At 42.9% G+C, this 19,689-nt stretch overlaps 1 protein-coding gene across 1 annotated transcript in view; it reads left to right on the top strand.

Annotated features, from left to right (window-relative positions):
- npas1 (neuronal PAS domain protein 1) overlaps positions 1–19,689 on the top strand; it is a 38,793-nt gene that overhangs the window by 15,827 nt on the left and 3,277 nt on the right. Inside the window, exons 5-12 of the mRNA XM_038694124.1 lie at positions 7,316–7,383; positions 9,315–9,404; positions 16,232–16,406; positions 16,601–16,713; positions 17,125–17,321; positions 17,513–17,619; positions 17,879–18,026; positions 19,506–19,618. Coding sequence (XP_038550052.1) covers positions 7,316–7,383; positions 9,315–9,404; positions 16,232–16,406; positions 16,601–16,713; positions 17,125–17,321; positions 17,513–17,619; positions 17,879–18,026; positions 19,506–19,618 — 1,011 coding nt within the window. The remainder of the gene's footprint in view (positions 1–7,315; positions 7,384–9,314; positions 9,405–16,231; positions 16,407–16,600; positions 16,714–17,124; positions 17,322–17,512; positions 17,620–17,878; positions 18,027–19,505; positions 19,619–19,689) is intronic.

Here is a 19,689-nt window from a genome sequence, read left to right as displayed (position 1 = left end):
CAAATTATCTTGAACATTTCTTCCGCTAGGTTTGGATCTCATATCTAGAGTATTTCATTAAATGTTTGGTGATTTTTACGAGCAGGTCACACAGTCTCAGCGGGGCCAAGGCTTAAAATGTGATGCTAATTTGGACATCAGTTTGAACAAGTCTACCCACAATGCATTGGCAGGGTTTTAAGTGTGATGCATGACTTTAATTCCGTTAGTGGAATGTGGTCAGAGATCCAGCTGAAAGGGAGAGGAGGATGGAGAGGAAGGGAAGGGACAAATGTACAAGGAATAAAGAGAGAAAGAGGAGAGGAAGGAGAGGAGAGTGTGGTGTGTGTGTGTGTGTGTGTGTGTGTGTGTGTGTGTTTGGGGGGGGGGGGTACATTCTTCCACTCTCCCCCTTGTCCGAGGGTTTTTGGATGGGCGAGGGCCAGCGGAGAAGGAAAGGAGGGTGGAGGAGACGAGTGGGATGGAGGGAAGGGGAGGGGCCAGTGTGGCTTTTGTCTGCTTCCCACGTTTCAAAGCCAGTCTTGAAAAATGAATAGACAGAGGAAAATCAATTGCATGACCTTCACAGAGAGAAAGAGAGAGATTGAGAGAGCAGGAGAGGGGGGAAAGAAGGAGGAGAGAGACAGATTATGGAAGGAAGGAGCAAACGAAAAGGAAAGGCTGAAGGGAGGAAAAGTAAAATGACCCATGATGTTCATTCCCATTCAGTGTGTGTGTGTTTGTACATATTTGCACATCACGCTGAAGAACTAAACCCTTTTGAAATCATTTATATTTCAAACCTTTGTTTTTTTTTCTATTTCCCTACCTTTGGGGCTTTACAATACCCGTATCCTGAAAATGATTCCGATACCAATAGAGTACTTCATTTGATACCTTTTATCTCCATGCTTGATGAGGTGCTTAATGAGATCATGTTACTCATATTCCCAGTTTTCCTGAAATAATCTATTCGCTTTTTATGAGTTTATTTTTATCAGACACCACAGGCTTGTAGTATGGTCATAACTCCGTCAAATACACCACCAGACTGTATGTAGCTGCTACCTACTATCTGTAGCTGTGGTAGTGGGCCAGTCACACATAACATTAAATCAAGGAACACTTGATTGAAATGTAGATAATGTTTGCCTGTAGAAGTTTCTATACTACTTGGTACTGGGTTGATACGTTAAAGATATTGAGTACCGATACCCAGCCCTACCTGCCGTTTTACATGTCCTGTAAAGGATAATTAGTTTATCACAGCCTTATTATGTAGATTAGGTTTTTCTATTGCTTGTGATAACATTGTACTCGCCACACGTCTGGGAAATAATGCGATCAATTCGGCAAATTATGGGCTTGCTTTTATACTTTCCACAAGTTGGCATTCAGCATGTCATCACTCATGTTAATTGTTCATTTGACAGGATTTTACCATTTAACACACTGTTCTTTCGGCTCAGCATTATGCCATTGTGAATTCAAATGTAATGTATTCAGGGTCATATTTCCTCACCACACGCTTTGGAGTTTTTACTGGCGCAGGGTTGTCTCCCACATCACTTTTGCATTTCAAAAATCAATCCATTTTGTGCCATTGCGTCTGAGGGAACCTTAACAACCAAAACACGTTTGTCGTGATTGCTGTGGTAATATTTAAACATAACAGGTCATTGAAATGACCGGTATTAATTTGACAGGTTTTTTTTTTTTTGTGAATTCTTGATCACATTTAGATAAAAAAAATACTTACTTTGTAAATTACACCCCAATTTTTTTATTTAATCTAACCATTTGGCAGTACCACTGCCTGGGCGGCTCACCACATGATCCTCTGAGGCCCACAATTGCTGCTCTATTGCGCTTATGACCACACTCAACAGTGATGTGACGGTGTACTGACACACCCTGGAGTACACTACTGCGTCACTTCAGCAAGTTAAAGTGACCATTTTGACCGATATTGATATTTGAAAAATAAATGTTGTGTTTAACAAAAAGCATTAATATATTCAATAAATGTCTCTTAAATTTGATCCTTAAAGAATAGCAACCCAGATATGTACACAGAGGGACATTTTACTTTTAAATGTTTCTAAATTAGCTCAAATATATCATTGGCGTATCTGTGGTGCGATTTCGTGTTTCTCATCAGCCTCAATATTAGTTAATACGATATCTGTGTACAGAAAAAATGTTTGGTAGCATAAATTCCGTCTCCACAAATCTGTAGTATCTCAACCTTTAACAGGTGCAATACGGCAGCTGGTGAACCCCTCAGTCTTTTACAAGGTACAGTACAATAACAACTCACTGCCAGGAACAGGGCCAGCTGAAGTGTTTTACTGTCTCTGTTAGTGAGGTCAAACACACCTCTCTTGTCCCCGTTGGTGACATTGAGTTTCATTCCACATCCCCTTGCTCCCTCTCTCTCTCTCTTCCTCCCTCTTCTCCTTTCTTTCATTGCCTCTGTCGCCCTCACCTCCCTTCTGTCCCCCCCCACCCTCTTTGCGTCCTCCCTGCATCTGCCTCCCCTCTAATTCACGGCGTTTAAAGCAGCCGGGGCTTTTAAGGGAAGTTAATTGCACTCAAATTATGTTCGACCGCAAAAGGAGTGAGGGAGCGACAGAGGGGAGACAGAGAGATAGAGGAGAGATAGAGGGAAGGCGGGAGGGATGGATGTCAGAGCGAGAAGATAATTGCGCCAGAGAAGGGACGCTGCGATTAGGGTCACTCTTTCTCTCTCTGTCTGTCGAACAGCCGAATCGTCACATTTGGATTATAGTAAACAACTTGGCAGGTGATCAGGCTCTTGTTTTGCAAGGGTGAAACTACGGCAGCCGGAGCCAGACTTGAGAGACAAAGATGGATAACAAGACAGAGAGAGGGATGTTGAGAGAAAGAAAGAGGGGTTCAGTGCGTCTGTTATCTGTTTGGTTCCCATGGTAACATCCTGACCTGGTTAAAAAGGTTGACACTGTGGGGGTTGAAAGGAAGACAGCGTGTGTGTGTGTGTGTGTGTGTGTGTGTGTGTGTATAGATATGCCTATGTAGATACGGGATGTTTAGGTGTGTGTTCTTGTGTGGGGCCATTACTTATGGACTTAACTGGGACTAAATTATGTATTAGACAGAGGTATAATGAAAATCATTCAAATTAAATTTCTATCTTTTCTCCTCATGGAGCGCCGGGGAGACCCCTAGAATTGACCTGCGAGTCAGACTATAATTAACGTGTCCGATCGCGCCCAGTCTCCTATTCCCACAATCAAATTAAACCTCGTGGTGGAGTCCAGGGAAAGCTAATGAAATGGATGTGTGACAGAAAGGGGCGATCAAAGAGCTCAGGCGCACATACACAGGTCCGCGTCCAGCTCTGTACACAAGCATGTACATATTACATGCATGTACACATAAGCAGAAGTACTAAACTCAACTGTTTTAAAGAACTTGAGTCTTCTTTTCTTGTTTGTGTCACTCTGTTTCTATGATAACATTGTACTTGCCAAAGTAATTGCTGCGATCTGGGAACATGACAACAACGCTACAGCAATGTCAGACAGGGCAAGGAATGAGTCATCAGACAATCAGGCAGGTTGTAAACGATGACAGTTTAGCCAGATTACCTAAACCAATACTCAGTGCAAATCCTCTCTCTGTAAGTGGTCTTTTCAGAGCCCAGCAGGGCAATTCTTCTCACTATTACATGTAAAGGGTTGGTGATGAAACAACGGATAAGACCCATGCCTTTGGTGTGAGAGACCTGGGTTCAATTCCCCACTGTGACCCATGACATGTCTAGCAATTGCAAGTTGCTTTTGGATAATGAATGAAAATGAATAAATGTAAAGATTACATGATTCAATTAAGTAATAGCCCATATCACAATTTCTACCCTCAAATTAATGGTACCTTGTGGAGCAATGCCTTTACAAGTGTGTCCCTGTTTTGTATCGTGAACATGCACGTGTGGTAGAACACGGGCATCTGCTTTCCTGCTTTTTACACTGATAGTTGGTATCGTTAACGTGCAAAGAAACATAGCAATATGTCGGCTTTAGTGATAATGCAGCATTCACTCTCTTACACACACACACACACACCAAGTAGGGGTTCACAGCACCACTACAGAAGAATCTTTGTTCTCAGGGTGTGATACCAACACCGCTGTGACTCTCTCTCCTCACATGTGCACACGTTAGTGCATGCATCCACACACACACACACACCCGGGCCAGTGTTTTGGTTTCCTGGCTGCCCTATTGTACCCTGGCTGTCTTTAATAAATGGTCCTCTGTGTATTTGTGTGGTGTGTTTGCGTGTGTGAGTGTGTAGACTCATCCGTCAGCCCTCCTGGCCTCATGTCACATTCAGCGTTTCCTCCGCCCCGCTGACACTACTCAGCACTACTGATCACCCACCATCACCTTCATTCCTCCAGGGATCTGTGACATGAAACTCAAGACGCACACACACACACACACACACACACACTCCATGTATTTCTGTTCAGTTGTGAGGCGTGCACAAACTAACATTACAGTTTGTGTGTGTATCCTCTTTCATTTATTCTCATACGGTCAAGATGCGGGTTGCTTCCTCCAGAGTCCCAAGCACTACAGCTCCATCACAGCCCTACAAGGGAGCCTGATAGGCAGGCAGAGAGGGAGATGAGCTCCCCATCCCCCCTCCGGGCAGTGACTGGCTAGGCTGAAGGGTCCCAGCACCAGACCCCCTTTCATTGCCCTGAATGGACTTGCCTTATTTATATTCACACTCTGTCACACAGGGGGACCCCAATCTCACAATGCCACTGTGGCTTTGTCCGGCAACTCTGTATTTATGTATGTGTGTGTGTGTGTGTGTGTGAGAGAGTTTGTGTGTGTTTGCGGGTATTTGTGTTGTTTAATCGGAGGGCATGTTGCCGCTGTGTAGTCTGTGCATGAGAATTCATTGCTGTGCGTATTCCTAAGGTGTGTGTGTAAGTGGGTGTGTGTGTGTGTGTGTGTCTACAGCTCTAATGGAATGCCTCCCTCTTCTATTCTCCGAAGCCACATCACAAACAGGCAGCTGGGCAATGTATATATGTGTGTGTGTTTGTGTGTGTGTGTGTGATTCGACCCTCCCTCTGTGTTCAGTTGTAACCCAGAGCAGTGCTTTCATTTTCCTGTCATAACGTGTATTGATTTCCTTGAGCCTTGCAGCAACACACACACACACACACACACACACACACACACACACACATTCGGTGATCCTTAAAATCACGCACACTGGCGCGCACACTGGCACACACATGCACGCATGCATGTGCTCACACACACATTTCACGTACACACACACATAGTTTGTCTCTGTCGGATAAGGAACATTGTGTTCAAAAACAGCCCTGTTGGAGTGAGATTAGTATGGTCCCCACTTTTGCAATCACACGCTTGCAGGTGGACACACACACCGTCACATACTCTTTTTGACATAAAACAGTAAATACGGCTGATTGCTAAATTAATCTTTCACGTCACTGCAGCCGCCTGTGCCCGCATTTGCTTGGGAGAAAGTGATCACTCTCGCCTTCCTTAGTGTTTTCTCATTTTCCCGGCCGTAGCCACTCTACTCCTCTCTTACCTATCTTCACCCCGCTGCACCTAACCACCTCCAACTCTATTTGTATTGTAATTGCCTTGGTAAACAGCACCACTTTGGCATTGAAGCAGCTCTGATAGCTTGTGTTTGGGATGCATTAAGAGTGGCGATGCAGACACTGTTTGTGTGTGTGTGTGTGTGTGTGCGTATGTTTGTTTGCGTGTCTGGCAACAATTGAGTGGTGTGCGTCACATAGCACGCCCCCCCTTATGCTCAGTTTTTTTTAGACATGCAACCGTTTAGGTCGATTCTTCTGTTTATCAGACATGATTAGTTCAAGTTTCACTTTTCATTTCAGTGCAGATTTAAAGACAGCATGGCGAAGCAACTTGATTATGAAACCCCACAGGTGAACAAGTCATATACAAGTCATATTTACACATGATTTTGTATAATTATTAATATGTTCTATCTGCATTAATCCATTCTGAAAGTGGAGTAACTGCCAAGTTTATTAATTACCTCTCTGTTCCCTGCTAGTCACTGTAAATATTCACAGAGTTACAATATGCAGTATTTCTTTCAGTATTTCCTTACCCAGAAACTTACTTACTTTTTTGAGAAAACGCAAAGCAACCGCATTCATAAGGATACATCTCTTTTTATGCTGTGATTGCTTTTACACTTTCAGCTTTTCGAAGTGGAAGGATACAAAAAATCAAAGAAGTCTTTAAAAAAGTAGCATTTCTCGTGGCATATTATAATTTTATTAGTGAGCTGACATTAGAGAGACGACAGACAATCAGAGAAGAGAGAGATGGGGAAGAACATGCAACACAACTCAAAAGTGGGACAATGAGGATGTTGCAGTCGAGGCTTGTGAATGGTGTATCCAACACCATGACAAAAATCATGATATAGAGCAAACAACAACACAGTAAGTAGTGTAATTAACGTTAGCTAAGTTGTGGGTTAGCATACTGACGTTACAGTTGCTGCTGCATGCAGAGAGGATTACATTTATTCATTTAGCTGACACTTTTATCCAAAGCGACTTACAATTGCTATATATGTCAGAGGTCGCACGCCTCTGGAGCAACCAGGGGTTAAGGGTCTTGCTCAGGGACACATTGGTAGATGTGTCACAATGGGGGAATTGAACCTGGGTCTCTCACACCAAAGGCATGTGTCTTATCCACTGTACCATCACCACCCATAGGAAGGTGCCCAACATGGGGCGATGAGGTGATACTCACAACTCTCCTGCTACTTTCGCTAACATCACGACAACAGCATGTCATGGTAAACGAAAGTAAGCTGAATCTCCGTGGGCAAGTCATTTAGAGTTACATGATACACAAATCATGGCTAGAACAGCTGGAATAGTGTTGTGTGGGGCGGTCCGGGCCACTTTGTTTGTTTGCCATTTAGAGAACCAGAGCCTTGTTCAAACAATGGATTTTTTTTCAGTGCGCAGACCACGGGAGATATTTACTGACTGTGACAAACAGACATTTTAGAATCATTTACCCCACCTTTAAACCCCCAGGGCACCACTAAAAGACACTTTATTTTACAGCGTTGTAAGAATCTGTCAAAAATATTCAAATATTTTTGATTTAATTGTATCTGAGTGGTTAGGGATGTTAAAACACTCCCTTCAAAATCTTTTTTATATTATGTAGTATCAAGTAAAATTTGATGTCAGTCAGTGTATGACGTGTGTTTGTCTACTTTCTCTCTACAGTAAGACGATCGTCTCATTCTCTGGCTACTGACATGTTTGAGCAGCACCTAGGGGCGCACCTCCTGCAGGTAACCACCACAGCACCCACACTCTCCATTTTCTTCTGTTATGATTATAATAATATCATTTAACTAACACTTGTATTTGAAATGTTTTCATACTTGTGGGTTTGCGAGAGTAATCTTTTGTCCGTGAAAACCATGTGTCCAGAAACTGCCTGTTTTCAGCTTTGTGACAATACAGTTTTCAGATACTACAATGGGTTTTTAGATGGTTTATTTAGTTTTACAAGTAGGAGGATTTTCTCAACCCATAAAGGAACTCTTAACCCTCTGTTTATCTGGAAAGTTTAAAATCTATGTATATTTTTTCTTTGAGCAGCTATGCTTTAATGCTTATGTAGGGAAACTGTTTTTTCCCTTGACAGACAAGCACACTTGTCTCATAAGTGACTGGATTGCGTGATCACAGTTTGTACCAGCTCAAGGTTTCATCCCTCAGTCTCTCAGACTTATATTTCCAAGCAAACACATGCTCTCACATTCACACACGGACACCCACACATCTCATAGACCTCAGATGCTCGGACGATATCGTCGGCTGCCAAAGAATGCCTCCCTTTGGACTGACAGATGAATGCAGTGTGAGGGGAATTCTAGGGCAGGAGGGCTGCAGGGATGACGAAATGCAGGATGTAGAGACAAAGACTTAGAGGAAGTTTCTAAGAAGGTAACACGGCAGACTGTAGTTTAAACTAGGAGGAGGCTCAGGAAGGAGAGATGATTGGGAGAGCAACCAAAGCAGAGAGGCATAAAGAAAACTTTAAGGATCATAATGCCTTTATGTCTTTTGTAAAGCACTTTGAATTGCCTTGTCGTTGAGAGGTGCTTTACAAATACATTTGCTTTTCATTGCCTTGCCTAAGTAAGAAACAGGTACAGAAGGAGTGGGAACGGGTAGAGAGAGTGGGGAAAAAAGAAGAGGGAATGGAGGTTGAGAATTTAGAAGTGAGAAGGTAGTGGTAAAACAAAGAAACGTTACATATGTCTGCTCTCCTCCGGCATTTTAAAGAGGCAGGGAGGCTTAGGGAACGGCGCTGATAGAAATCAAATTAACGCTCCAGAAAAACTGTATGATTCTTCCCTCCCAGCCGTCCTCCCGCCGTAATAGCCTGATAATTGCACTTTAGTTCTCCGACATTCAGGCGGCTGGTTTCTCCTCGCCGCGACACACGACGCCCCACACCCTGGCCACACATTTGCATACTGGATGTGTCAGTTGCATAAATTACCACTGCCACTTTAAGCACTGGGCCGCCAAAATAGCAATCATTCTTCTAGAGCAAAGTGGCCCTGGTCTGTGTGTGTGTCTGAGGCTGTGTCGGATGCTTGTTATGACGATTAGTATTATTCTCTGAAGCAGTCCTCTCTAATGGTCTGGCTGTATACCTTTCACTTCTCATTAGAATCACTGCAGGCTGTAATGATGCTGGTTCTATCTGTGTCTGTACCAGTGTCTGGGTTTGTGTTTGTGGTGTGTATGTGGCCGGAGATCCAGGACTAAGCTGTGGTTCTGAGTTTAATACAGTTGATTGAAACAGCTCTGGTCTATAAGCTGAGTCTCCTCATGTTTTTTTGCTATTTGTTTATGTGTGTGTGTGTGTGGCATTTTTGTCTCTGTGCTGTTTTCTGTGTGTTTAGTAATACAGGTTGTTGACAGCTGCAGCTTGCATCTAAGGGAGTTCTTTCATGTCTGTTCACATTTATGCATGTGCGTGTGTGTGAGTGCACTTGTGAATTGAGAGAAGAGGCCGAGGGGTGACGGGTTGTTTGTTCTCTAGCTCATTGTAATTTGTTCGATACACACTAATTGCTCTAATTTGTCTGTCTTGTTTCTGTTTGCCTTTATGTGTGTGTGTGTGTGTGTGTGTGTGTGTGTGTGTGTGTGTGTGTGTTTGTGTGTCGGTGGGTCTGACATGTGTTTTTTTTTATGTGCACAGTCTCTGGATGGCTTTGTGTTCGTGGTCAGTCATGAGGGACGGTTCCTCTACATCTCAGAGACAGTTTCTATCTACCTGGGACTCTCACAGGTAAGACAATGTCATTGCACGCACACACACACACACACACACACACACATATTAGAATAATCCTTTATATACAAGTGCATTTGCACACATGTGCCTATCTTCTGCTTATACGTTCATATCCCCTCCCAGCAGTGTGTGTGTTTGTGTGTGAGTGTGAATATCTTTGACTGCACTCGTCACGCTCATCTCTGGAGTGCAACTCTCACGGGTGCAGTGCTACTCTCTCTCTACCTCTCTCTACCGCCCTCTCTCTCTCTCCAGGTGCTCACCTCTGTTGATTGCCTGTGGCCTCTTGTACTGTGAATGTTAAGTCCTGCCATTTTGCCCAGATGCATAAATAATAACAGTAATTACTGGCCCAGCAATCAAAGTGTCGCCCCAGCGCGCTGGGCCTGTCTAGGGGAACAAATCGATAGGCATCTTAAAAGCCACATTGATTGTAGGGAGGGGGAAAAACACCAAGGGGGATGGGAAGATAGATAGAGACAGCCGGAGAGAGAAAGAGAGGGGGAGGAAAGCAGGAGAGGTGTGATAAGAGAGAGATGTTTCGAAGTAACAAGAATCGGTACAGCATGAGCGAGAGAGAGAAAAAGGGAAGTTAGTGCTACAATAACAGAAGTAACTGAGTGTTTTTTTAAATGTAGACATTTGCTGTGATTGAGGGTCTATCCTTGGCAACATTAATGGATAAGTCTGGATTTTTTCTACTCGGTCTCATTAGAATAGAAGAGTCATTGGTCACTGTAACCATTTCTATACTGGCTGTGAAGTGGCCACCTCCTAAAACAACTACACTGTAAAAGATGGGGGACAACATCCACAGCTCTTGATCTGTGTAAAAATGCATTGTAAAGTAGGGCGGACAAATCAAGTGGGTAGCTGCCAAAGTTACTACAAAGTTAGTTATTTTAGAATGAAATGTATGAATCAGTGTAATGTGGGCAGTGCTTCCTTGATGAGCCCCGATATATTTGCGCAGAATAAGGACTGTAGGTTGTGTCCCTCATCTCTTTAGTTAAATTTATACCTGACACAAGAAATTAACTGGTGTCCCACAAACAATACTTACAGCATTATTATATATTATTATATTATTTATAGTTCAGCACTGAATTTCACCCATTCATTGCACCCTTGCAACACCAGATGGATGTACTGAATATGTATGTATTGTACAGGACATTTAATGTATTCTCACAGTAACTGATTTTTCTACGATATAGAGCAACAGTGGGAAGTTTTGCATTGTCTAATCATTGTTTTTATGTTCTTTAATTCAATCTGAAACAGAGCAGAAACTGTTTTCTTCAACTTCCTTAAAGAATATTTTAAAACCAGGCTGAAAAGCAATGTTTTGCTGTCCTCTTTGGTTGAAAGTTTAACCTCTGATCAAACCCTGGATGACTGATAATAATACTTTTATTAATTATTTACCTTCATTACTTGCCTTTATTACTTACTTCATTACATTAGCAATTTGAGGGTTTGTTCAAAGAGTAATTTTGAGAGTGAGGTTGGGTGTGGTCAGAGATGTAGCCACACCCAACAGTGATGTCATGGTGTACTGACACACCTTGGAGTACGACTGTACATCACTGATCACTGCAGCAAGGTCAGAAGTTAAACCACTCAGGTTGGTCAGCATAAACAAGACTGCAAGTTGCTCTGTTAAACTTGTATGATCATAAGAATCCTCTCTTTCTTATAGAGCCTGACCAGTTTTGGTGAGTTAAACCACAGGAGGTCGTCAAAAACAAGATTTTCTGGGGGTGTTAAGTTACTCTTTCATGTTGTATTCAGTATCAACAATCTGTGCAAGCAGAGAAAACTTGCAGGATAAAACACAAAAAGCCCATGCTGACTAATCAAAGCTCTTACAATCTCCATCTTATATCTTTGTAGCCGCCATAGCTCTGACGTGCACTGACATTTTTGAGGAAGGGCATAGCTTCAACAGCTATGTGCATAGCTCCACATCAGGAGATCTCTTCACAGCCAGTATGAGGAATGATTATACTGGCCCATAACGCTTTTAAAATACAAACCTGCAAGTTTGTTGGGTCTTACATTAACAATGTGCAACATATAAGGGCAAAAAAGTAGATAACCAGCCGAAACAGAAGGTTGAGTGGTAGAAGCCAGAAGCCAGAACGAAAAGGTACCGATAGACAGTGAGGAACATATAGAACCAGACAGACAATTACGAGAGAGAAAGAAAACAAAGGAGAGGAATAGGGGAGAGAAAGAGAGACAGTGGTAAAGAGGAGAGGGAGAGTCTGAGTGTGTAAATAGAGTTTAAATGTGCAGTAGGAATGAAATTCGCCCTGGGATTGCCTAGGTAAACAAGACAGCCGAGGCTTTGGTGGAGATGCTAATAAAACAGAGCTGTTCTTATCAGCTGAGCAGATGGCCTAACCCATCACATCTACTCAAACAGGGCCTAAGCCATCAGCATTCTAATGAAATTATTTATGATCGAAGACTACGCGTAAAACCTTAAACATACAACGCCACGTTTACCTTCTCAAAAAGATGACAGCAAGCAGGGATCGAAGGGCTTTATGATGACTAAGAGAGACAACCAAAAAGGGCAGATAGAGTGAGGAGTTGAGTTGAGGTAGGGGGATATATGAGAGGGAGCATATAGTGTGTTTATGGACACATACGACAAGAAAGAAAAATGTACAAAAAAAGAATGAAAGAAAAGGTGGGAGGGAGAGGACAAAAACACTTCAATATACTTTGTTGGCGAGTGGAGGTGGACACAGGGGAGAGAGGAAGGACAGACAAACAAACAATGTTCTGAGTGAAAAAGTGTAACTGGTGGTTTGTTTTAGAGGGCATGTCGCCCCTGTGGACCGCCCCTGCCCTGCCGTCTCCTGTCCCCCCTGTCTGACCCCTCTGCCCTGGCTTACATCCTGGGCTTCTCCCCTGACAGGGGGGTTGCTTAGTCGGCTTAGCCCAGGTCAAGTACCTTGACCAAGGGCACAGCCTGCCGTCCACTCCCTTGGCGCCCCCAGGTATAATTTTTCTTCTCACCGCGTCTCCAGGCCGGAAGCATGGGGATAAACCTGGGAATGAGGAAGTAGAGGGGGCAAGAGAAGGCTGGATGGAGTAGAGGAAGAGGAGACAGAGGCAGGGAAAGATGAAGAATTAGAGGGAGGAGAGATGGAGGATGGGGAAGTAAAAATAGGGGCTGGGAGGAGAAAGAAAGGGGATAAATGGGGTAAAGAGAAGGGAGGAAGGATGGTAGATTAAGGGAGGAGAGAATTGATCTGGGAATGGTTAGTATGCAGCCCCCGCTCCCCCCCCCCCCTCCCTCTCTCCTCTCCCCTCTCCCATCAGTCAGTGAGGGCTGAGGGCTGAGAGTGTGTTGTGGACCACTGCCCGGATGCCTCATACATATTAAAGCCCCCTGCTATTATTTATATCATGTCTCTCCTTCCCCTGCTTGCTGCCCTCCTCCTCCCCCTCCTCCCCACCACACTGCCATACATACATGCACGTGCATGTCTACTCACACACACACACACACACACACACACACACACACACACGTTCATGCAGATGCACTGACAGACAACTACTCACACAAACAATGACACACAATGACGCGTGCAGACACAAAAACAGACAGTCTAGTCACATACGCAGAGAAACAGAGGTGCGCCGTGTGCTTGCATACGCACAAACACACACACACACACTCAAAGAGATTTGAATGATCTCGGTCTCTCCTCACGTCTCCCTGCGTGCCGCATTCTATACCTGTTTTTATGTCTGAGCCTGACTCATCCTCTCAATCGTTCCGTCGCTTTCTCATCTTCTCATTTCTGTCTGATCTTTTTTCAATCCCTCCCTCCTGCCTGTGATGGAGCTATATTATTCGGATAGGTCTTAAGCCCGTTGAAGCCCATAAGGACATGTTTGTCTCTCTACCTTGTTTTCCAATACCACAGGGCAGGGGGATTGTGTCTCTTTTAGATGGCCGGTCCAGTGTTCTGAGCAGATGTAAATTTTGCCCTTGTTTAAAAACTACAAGAATTCTTTTCACAGAAGAATCGCCATTCGTAGAGATATATTTCGTTATAATCAATAGTAAAAGAAGTGTAAAGCAAGGTTCATCCAGAGTTTTAGAAGCCAAACTCATTTACTTGTTAAATTTCCGATGCATAAATGCGAATTCTTAATTTTTAAAACATGAACGAATGAGTCCGTTTTGAGGTCAGAATCAAAGGGAATGCGGCAGAAATATCCAGCACCTAATACTTACACTGCTGACTTTATATCTGCATAGTGAAGAGAACAGATATCAGGGGAAAAAACACTTATCCTGTAGATTCAGGGTGTTGTGAAGCTTTCCGTGTAACCCCTTTAATACACAGGATATTTATTTTTAGGGCCTTAAACAATATGGGCCGTTATATCTAAAAGATATATTTTGTAATTAAAAAATAATTCATTTACTTTTTCTGAAGAGGGAGTCACAGTAGTAACTTTGTTCCTCTTTTACTTGCAACAATCAACTTTAAAGGTTGATGCTAGCCGATGGTTAATCATTGTGATAACTGCCAAAACAACTTCATACAACTTGGTTGCTATAATCAATATTTTTGTAATACCAATTTATCAAATGACACTATGAAAACAGTGTTAAAGGGCTTGCTTGTAGTGACCTGCAGGGAATTATTTTAAAGTTACCTAATTATTTGATGTGTATATGTATATCTTAGATGTTTCTTGTGGTGTTCCTCTCATCAGTAACCTTTTTATGCTGCTGTCTTGGCCAGGTCACCCTTGTAAAAGATATCACTGATCTCAATGGATCTTACATGGTTAAAGATGGGGTAAAAAAGGTGTGGTGATGTCACAGTGGATAAGACGCCAGCCTTTGGTGTGAGAGACCTGGGTTCAATTCCCCACTGTGACACGTCCAACAATGTGTCCCTGAGCAAGACACTTAACCCCTAATTGCTCCAGTGGTGTGCGACCTCTGACATAAATTGCAATTGTAAGTCGCTTTGGATAAAAAAGTGTCAGCTAAATTAATAAATATAATGTAAAAAAAATAAAATCACCTGAATCTGCTGCTCCTCTCAGCTTTATAGAGTTACAGCTCATTGTTTAGCTGTCCGACCTGCTGTCCAACCAGCTGGTTGAACATAGAGGAGCATTTAACAGCTAAAGAGCCAGATATTTCCTTCAGAGTTGGTAGAGACCAAAAACAGAGCTAATAATATATATATAATAATACATTTAGCATATAACAAGAGATACGTTAACAATGAACACAGGGAGATAGGGTTAGAACTTGGAAAATGTACCTTTTATTTCACCGTGTCTATAAACGGGTATATGCATTTTCACAAGTGCACACATTTTATATGCCCTTTGTGTCCAGCATTTGAATTGATGAGGCCTTTAAAAGTTGTATATCAGGGCATCCAGTGGCGTAGTGGTTAAGATATAACATTATCACTGTAACTGCTGTGGTTCATTTCTGTCTTTTTTCGTGTTGTATACCTCTCCTTCCCTATATTTCTTTATCTCTACAGTCACTATCAAATAAAGGTGGGACATTTTTTATATTAAATAGACATCACAATAGTTACATATGTCAGTAGGTAGCCTTTTTCACGTGTCTTCAAAGTATGGTAGAAGCACTTTTTCCAATATGTATGGAAATGACTCCATATGGTGCCTGTCAAATTTAGTATTTAATAATATGTTTATTACAGGTGGCATAATTCCAAAACACAGGGCATCCCCCAAGAGATTAAACCCTGTCTGGGACTAAGAACCTCTATCCCTTCTCTTATCCTCCCTCACTCTGTGGGGTTTCCTTCATCTTTACCCCTCTCTCATCGTCCACGGCTCTCATTCCTCCGCTCCCCGCCTTCCCTGTTCCCACCTCTCCCCGGCTGTGATGTCCTTGAGGGCCGGGCTGAAGCTCCCATAAAGCCTGTAGTAAATGGCTCTAATCCGGTAATAAATGGCTGTGTCCTACAGACAAGGGTGTGAGGCTGCTGCAGCCATGGCTTTATCAGATGGAATGGTATTGGCACACACATGCACATGCTCATACACACAACACACACACTACACACAGACACACACACACGACACACACTCACAGATGTAATATAAGCTGCATACACGTGTGGAAGCATGCATGCTCTCTCACACACGCTCACACTCATTTATAAAGCTTCAGATGGAATCACATCTGCTCCAATTGTGCTGCTTTTATGGATGCCATGCAAGAGCAGTGCCACTATTACCTTTAAATGATTAGAAATGTGACTTTGATGCATTATGATGATGGGATCACATAGAGCTGTGTGAGCTGTTGCGTTGCACTTTATGCCTACTGGGAAAGGCTGTAACTGAATGAAGGAGCAGGGTGGGACACCGGGAGGAAGAAGAATCGTAATGTGACCTTTGGAGATACTTGGAGTTCACCTGTTTTTAATCAGCAAATACAATTGATTTTTATATCCTCTGGTTTTATTTGTGTAATACTGTAGTCACTTGGTCCTCTGAGACTGGACTTAAATGTATGTGAATGCGCGTGTGTGTGGGAATGTCTTACAACCTCCACGCTCCTTGTTGAGTTGTAACCCAGAGCAATGCTTTCATTTTCCTGTCATAACATATATTGATTTTTCCTGTGTGTGTGTGTGTGTGTGTGTGTGTGTGTGTGTGTGTGTGTGTGTGTGTGTGTGTGTGTGTGTGTGTGTGTGTGTGTGTGTGTGTGTACTTGCTCATGTGTAGGCATTTGTGCTCTAAGCTTCTTGTTTTTGATCAGCGTATGGGTTTCTCTTCAGGTGGAGCTGACCGGCAGCAGTGTGTTTGACTACATCCACCCAGCGGACCACGTCGAGATGGCAGAGCGGCTGGGAATCAGGCCGCATCTGAGGGCCGAGGCCGGCTGTCTCACAGCCCCTGAGAGCGCTTCCAGCTCCGCATCCACGTCCTCCCTGGCTGGCACCCCTGAACCCGGTATTGATTATACTGTCATTTTGAGAAGAGAGAACAGAAAGAGATATAAGAAATGAGATGATTATTTTTGGTACATTCCCTGAACTGGATTTGCATCATCAAAACAACAAAGAAATGTTACAAAGTTAAAAAGAATTACATGAATCTGGAAAGAAATCATTTAGTTTTACCTCTTCCTCTCTCGTCCTCAACAGCTCCGTCTAGTCCTCATTCTCCTGCTGACGATCCTCCCGATCGCGGCTTCTTCATCCGCATGAAGTCCACGCTTACCAAAAGAGGCCTGCACGTCAAGTCTTCTGGATACAAGGTAGAGACGTCTGAGGAAATCATTTATCAGACTTCGAAAACATACCTTGTGTCATGCATACTTTTCTATTTCCCTGCTTGTTCCCGGGATGGTAAAATAACAATCAGGCCCGTGTCACGTAGTTTTGCACAGCCAGGTTGGTCGCATTTAGTGAGTTTTATGGCTGTGACCTTATTTCACACTGGACCGCTGCACGTAACAGATTAGTGCACTCACTGCTGTAGTACCAGTGCTGCTGCATTCTTTAGCTTAGAATCTGACTTTGTATCGTGTTTATGTTAAATGTCTATTTATGAATGTTACATTTATGAGTTCGTCTTGTTGTTGCAGTTATTTTCTTCACCTTTAATAGTGTAAAAAAAAAAGGCCCTTGTGTGAAAGGAATACACACTATTGTCTTCTGTTTGTCAGGTAATCCATGTGACAGGACGAATCCGCTGCCGCCCTGCACTCGTGCCGGGCTCAACGCGTTCCGTGCGTCGACCGATGGGATTGGTTGCTCTGGCGCACACACTCCCGCCCTCCACGCTTAATGAAGTGCGCATGGAGAGCCAAATGTTTGTCTTCCGAGTGAACATGGACCTACAGGTCACATATTGTGAGAACAGGTAAGAGTTTTTGTCCCTGTTTCAAAGTTTCATGGTAAGGACGTTGAACACATGCTCTGCATATTCTTTAAAGGTGTGTTGTCTTGTATTGCTTTTCGGAGCAGTTGGCAGGTTGGTGGTTTTAGAAGATACATGTGCTTCTGCTTAGTAAACAAATGTGTTTTTCGCTTTTTTGTTGTATTTCTTTACAGGATCTCAGAGTATATGGATCTGACCCCAGCAGAGGTTGTTGGACAAACCTGTTACCACTTCATTCACGTAGAAGACCTGGAAAACCTCCGGCAGAGCCATGAGGACTGTGAGTCACATCCATATGCATGTGTAGTATATGAAATTCATCCCCACCCCCTTATTCTGCATAGTGTCTGAACTTGGGGGCTTGATGAATCAAGGAGAGCCTGTTGAAATCTCATTCAGTCCTGTTGTGATAGGCGCCCTCTGCTGCCATCTTCAAGAATTGCCAAACCGGTAACGGACTTCTTTTCTGACCTTCTTCTCTCCTCTCCTCTGCCATTTCCTGTAATACATCTTTCTTTCCACCTGCCACCTGCTCCCAGTACTGAGGAAAGGCCAGGTGGTGACCGGTTACTACCGTTGGCTCCAGAGGAGAGGAGGCTACCTGTGGATCCAGTCCACCGCCACTGTTTCCATCAACCACAAAGCCCCCCACGAACGCAACGTCATCTGGGTCAACTATGTCCTGAGGTCAGCACAACCACAGCAGAGCCACTCTTTTTGCTCTAGGGCTGCTGATATGCACCGAGTTTATATATTCAGGCACAATACAGACATCCTTTGAAGGGATAGATGATGAAATACAGAGGGATTATTGGAGATTCACTCCCTCCAACATATGAGAAAACTGATATTTTCAAAATAGTGACATCAAAGCATAGCACAATACCAGTACATGTTAAAGATAATAGTTATTTTATAATTTTATATAAATCTTGATCATAGAAAACTATATATATTAAAAATGATAAAATGGCAAATATTGTGTTATCTTAAGTCATCTTATATTTCATAGATTCATTTTAGATATAGATATAGTTAGTGAATCACCATTTATTTTAAATTGCTGACTGTCTTCCAAGTTAAAATGATTTTTTATTATAGTGACCAATACAAAGCAGATTCATTTTGTTAAAGTAGTGTAATTGTCGGACATAACCCAGAGCTTTATAAGCTTTCACAGTCTGTAATGTTATGATTGGCAGTCCAATTGTTTGACTTTTTGAATGAATCACTTTATTTTTTTGTCAATTTTATTCATAGTGCATAGTTTAAAATCATTGATCAAACTTGAGTGAAAGCCATTACTCTTGCAGAGTCTCCAGTAGTTTTGTACAACAAAACAGCATGACTTACTCACTATTTAATGTCATTTAAGTTTGAATGACCCTTTTAAATGTAATATCACTTTTGTTTAAGGCTTTATTTATTTGCTACGCAGGAACAACAACTGCAGTAACCTCATCAAAATATGCTTTTCCCATATTTCCCTCTTGCATACACACATACAGGTACTCGCCCATAACTAATGCAAATATACTCAGAAGATCCGTGCGCATGTTATACACTCACACACCGTAACAAAAATGCACGTGCACAGCGACAGAGCAGTCAGACAAAAACAAGAGGAGTAGGCTGAATTTCAATGCTAATTGGACTGAAGCTATATAATTACAACAAATGGATGTCAGAATTTTGGGGCTGAATGGTGTTTTAGTTAATTAGTGCTGTAATTACAAGAGCTCATTAACTTCTCCAACAGCCTCCTCCTTGTCTGAGCTTAACTGTGTATAGGTGGGCTGCTGAGTGGGGCATAGTGTGTGTGTGTGTGTGTGTGTGTGTGTGTGTGTGTGTGTGTGTGTGCTTGTCTTGAAGGGCGGGGTCTGCCTATCTGTCTGTTTTGCGTGTCAGTGCTTGTGTACGTGTGATAAGGGCTGTTGTTTGGAGAAATGTGTTAGGTGGAGGTTAGAAGGGTGTGAGGCAGTTGGCTATCGGAGGTTGTTATTAGGCTGATTATATGTTGTTTCCATCTCTAAGTATTCACTCAAATCAGCTCTGCGCTACTGTTTTTTTTTAAAGCTGTAAGTGGTTTTAAGTGGTAGATGATCATTTGTGTATATGTCCACCTTTCTCCTTTTCATTTTCACATCCATCTATCCATCCATCCAGTCGAACAGAGCTGCCCGACACTCCCCTGGATCTACTGCAGCTACCAGAGAACATAAGAGCAGAACGGCTTCGAGTTAGTTCGACCCCCACCGACGGCTCCCCACAAGCCCGTGGTAGGATGCTACACACAAATTATTGCCTTTCCATGATGCCCACTGATGCTTGTATCTCTTCTTATCATATA

Source organism: Micropterus salmoides, unplaced genomic scaffold (assembly GCF_014851395.1).
Source record: "Micropterus salmoides isolate LMB-PRFRI ecotype aquatic unplaced genomic scaffold, ASM1485139v1 Ms_hic_scaffold_3, whole genome shotgun sequence".
NCBI lineage: Eukaryota > Metazoa > Chordata > Actinopteri > Centrarchiformes > Centrarchidae > Micropterus > Micropterus salmoides.
Note: the sequence above shows the minus strand (reverse complement) of the source record. Positions and strands in the feature narration are given on the sequence as shown.